The 4596-nt window shown below is 39.7% G+C and overlaps 1 protein-coding gene across 1 annotated transcript; it reads left to right on the plus strand.

The window, feature by feature from the left end:
- Window positions 1-1168: 1168 nt before the first annotated feature.
- LOC307119549 (tripartite motif-containing protein 16-like protein) lies at window positions 1169-4596 on the plus strand. The gene is made up of 5 exons (XM_079805891.1): window positions 1169-1239; window positions 1751-1783; window positions 1901-1963; window positions 2138-2277; window positions 3991-4596. The coding sequence occupies exons 1-5, from the start codon at window positions 1194-1196 to the stop codon at window positions 4405-4407; spliced, it is 699 nt and encodes a 232-aa protein (XP_079662017.1). The 5' UTR covers window positions 1169-1193; the 3' UTR covers window positions 4408-4596.

Genomic DNA, 4596 nt, shown 5'->3' on the forward strand with positions numbered 1-4596 from the left:
CACAAACCCTACCCCTAAACCTACCCATCACGCACACACAAACCCTACTCCTAAACTTACCCATCACACACACACACACACACACACACACACACACACACACACACACACACACACACACACACACACACACACACACACACACACACACACACACACACACACACACACACACACACACACACACACACACTACCCCTAAACCTATCTTTACCCATAAAAAAAACACACATATACACAAACCCTACCCCTAAACCTACCCATCACACACACACTCACTCACACACACTCACTCTAACCCTACCCCTAAACCCATCACACAAAACTACAGGCATTTTTACATTTTCTGTATGATTTATAAGCTTGTTTCCTCATGAGGACCTCGATTTGACACGAGTCCCCATGAGTCAGAGAGCACTCAGTCCCCATCGGGATAGAAAAACATGCACACACACGCCTTTGTTTTCTTCACTCTGTTATACTTTCTCAATGTCACTGTGTCATTGGTGTCATTAGTGCCATTCACATGTGCACAAACATGAGCTTTTTTTTGTCCACATGGGGAAGTCAACCTTCCCTGTGATGACCTAATAATGAAATAATGAAAACCTAGAAATACAGAAACCTTGCTTTGAAGGTTGAGTTTCCAGGATAGAGAAAAACAACTGAATACAACGGACAGCCGCCACCAGGATAAAAACAAACCTGTCTGTGAATCTGTTGCCAAAATCTATAGGGTCAAAAGTGTGAAAAAGTTGACAAATGCTCGATTTAATACTCAATGATATTCAATTTTATTGAAAGATATTAAAAATAAATAAAATAAAATACACAAAAAAGGTTTACATTTGTATGTAAAACTAAGCTCTTTAGGATTATGTTTTGGAATCTACTAATTAGCATATTAATAATTATTCTATTTTTTATCTGCGGCAAGCACCCCTTTAGATAGTCAGGTAAAATGTGTGTGTGTGTGTTTCATTTGACCTGCTATGTGATCCGTTCCCCCGCTTCAGTGATGTGTCCGTCTGTGCATTTGTGTTTCTGATGGGCTGCCTTTATTTGGCCAAAGTGTGACATTGGACACGCCCTCCTTATGGTTATAATGGCCATGTGCCCACTATATGTCCACTATAAAGAGCTACTGTGCCTCACACAACACGCTCATTATCCAGACAAACTCAATCATCAAAATGCCTTCAAGCCAAATAATCATGACGCCTCAAGCCAAGAAGACAGGTAAAGCATTACTATCATAATTCAGAACTAACCTCAGAATGTTTCTAACACACAGACTGTTTTACGCAGTACAAAAATCCATGAATGTCATGCAATCTGTCAATAATTTTAATGCAAAGAGAAGTGCAAAACAACTTTTATATAAATTAGTGATGAATGATTTAACTGAAGTATGATGTGATTTATCCAGATGCACATAATCAGTGTGTGTGTCGGTGTGTATCGGTCAACTGTATATCAGGTTGCCACATTATCAGAAGTCTGAACAAGTGTTTAAAGGTTTTAAACTGGGCTATTGGGTCAGTGTGTTACACTCACACAGTTTTACACACACACAGTTACAGTACATGCCGCGTGTCTGATGCTGTTTCTAGAGATGAGAACAGACAAACACACACACATTAACTTGATTATATTAATAGTGGCCATAGTTTGTCCACTTCAAAGCTTCTTCTACTGGCACAAACCCACACTTTATTGATCTTTTCGATGTCTTTTTACTTTCTTCCAGGAAGGAAAATCAAAGCCGGAAATACTCCTGCTGGTATGATGGACTAAACACCGATCTATCTAAACCCTGTCTGCATGCCTAAAAATGATCTTTATCACAAATATTATGCCGAAGTCTAAATCTGACATTTCTCACATTCTCCCTCTTCAGAAAAACTCCCAGTTTATGAGCCGAACATCCCAGAGCCGACGTCCAGAGAGGAGCTGCTTAAATGTGAGTCTCACACACAGGACAAGAATCAGATACTAGTTAAACCAGTACTGACCTGCTCCTTTCCAGTCTGAACCAGGGTTATTATCGTTAACTAAAACTATAGCATATCAGTGATAGTAAAACAACACTGGACTGAACTTAAGTGGCGTAACGGACCCTTTTCCTTCATCCTAGACTGGCTCAATATTTCATTGGACGAACGAACTGCCAATAAATTGCTGTGGCTGACAGAGGGCGGGGCTAAAGTGTCTCGCATGACAGATGAGGTGTGTCCTTACCTGGACAAACCAGAGAGATTTGATCACAACCCTCAGGTGAATCACACACACACAAACACACACACACACAGACAGACTTTTTGAAATTCAGAATTTAAAACCATTTTAAATCGTAAGTGTGAACTTGCATTGAGCCCATTGGTTTGAAGTTGGACTGGAATTTTAAGAGAATAGTTTTACTTAATTAACTTGTTGGTTAACTATTTATCTGATTGGACATATTTATTTGACAATTCTGTCAAATATATATACAGTCATAAAAACAGTTTAATTTTGCTATCTTAAAAGGTCCAAAACATTGGTCTAATACTTAATATACATCCCAAGTTGGGTTGAATATGGACAAACCCAGTGATTGGGTTGTTTTATATGAAGGTATTTTTGGTGCAAAACAGCTGAACACTCGTGCGAGTGGAATTTGTATCTGTAGAGCATATCCACATGTATCAATAAATTTGAAGTCACAGAGAAAAATATTTGAGGAGTTGTAAACTTGTAGATTTTTTTTCTCTCCTACAAACACAACACAACAGTTACACCTTCACACATTCTTCACTGCAGGTGCACAAATCCTATTCTACGAATCACACATGAAGAAACTCATACGCTCACATTTTTGCTACAGTTGCTGCAGTGAATATGGGGCAAAACGCATTCACACACCCGTATCAAAAATGTCAAGTCACAGACGAATTTTGCACATCCGCAAATTAATATGTGAATCCATGCAATGAGTTGCACACTTGTAGAATATTTGGTCACAAATGCATTTCTGTTCTTGTATATTTTTCTAACACAATCACAAGTCCAATTACTACAACTGCTTGAATCTGCTGCTGCGAGTCTCAAACGCAGTTTTTTCGCCTTCAAATTACAAGTTCCACGCGCTCTCACTTTTGCACCATATACTACGTGAAATGTGGAGCAAAAGTGATGTGTGCATCTATGAGGCAGCGGTTCAGAGAGCAGAGAATTTCGGCCAATCAGAAGAGCTCTTTTAAACCGGCGGCGCGCGACCGTGAACGGGAAAAATACATGAGCAATCTCTCCCAAGCAGGCGAAGTCAACTTGTTCCTCTATATAGTAAAACATAGTAGGCTATAATTAATGGATGTATATAGCATAATTAATGCACAATTGTACAATTAATATACAATTCAAGCAAGTAGCCTACAAACACCTACATTAACATGTTTAATGGAAACATGAATCAGGATGTGAATTATATACATCGCAACTCCTAAAATATTTTTCTCTGTGACTTCAAATTTATTGATACACATATGTGGATATGCTCTACAGATACAAATTCCACTCGCACGAGTGTTCAGCTGTTTTTCACCAAAAATACCTTCATAGTTTTAACCTAGCAATTGGGTTGTTTTAACAGTGATTGGGTTGTTTTAACAGCAAATTTTTTTTTTTTTAACAGTGATTGGGTTGTTTTAACCTAGCGATTGGGTTGTTTCAACCCAGTAATTGGTTGTTTTAAGCAAACATTTAACCCAGTCGCGTGGTTAAAACAACACAATTGATGGGTTAAAACAACCCTATTGCTGGGTAGTCCATTTTAAACCCAACTTGGGTTATTTTTAACCCAGCATTTTTTAGAGTGTACTAATATATATTCTGCAAGCATTCTGAAAATGATAAATGGGCCACAACTCACACAAACACACTCCACATCTTTGTCTCTTCTAGGCACCATTTCCAAAATAATAAAACACATTTCTGCGTGTGTCTGTGCAGGTGCTGTGTAAGGAGTCTATCTGGGCGGCGCGCTGTTATTGGGAGGTGCTGTACTCGGGCTGGGTGGTTATAGGGGCGGCATACGAGGGTGCAAGGAGGAGGGCAGGTGACGGGCCCTGTGGCCTCGGGGAGAACGAGGAGTCTTGGTGTCTGGGTTGGGCCGGATCCTGCTATGACGCCTGGCATAAAGGAATCAACAGCAAGGTGACAGACGTGCCTCAGTGCTGCACTATAGGCGTCTATGTGGATCAGCCCGCAGGCCTGCTCTGCTTCTACGCTGTGGAGACGGAGGAAGATTCAAAGAAGAAAGAAGTGACACTCATTCACAGGTTTAAGAATCCCATAAAAGAGAAAACTCTGCCAGGTTTCTGGGTGGGAAGACAGTCCTCTTGTTTAATACTCAAGAAAGAGGAATGAGGTGAAGCGGGACACAAAATCACACAACCAGACTGGGGTCTCGGTGGAAAATTGTGGGTGTAAAATGTATATAATAAATACAAATTTGCAATATGATTTTACAGTTCAGACTGCTCTTTGGTTGCTGGAAATTGTATATGATATTGAGCTTTTAGAAACAAAAATGTAATAAACCTGGAATTGTACAGT

Source organism: Gobio gobio (genome assembly GCF_949357685.1).
Source record: "Gobio gobio genome assembly, chromosome: 23".
Taxonomy (NCBI): Eukaryota; Metazoa; Chordata; class Actinopteri; order Cypriniformes; family Gobionidae; genus Gobio; species Gobio gobio.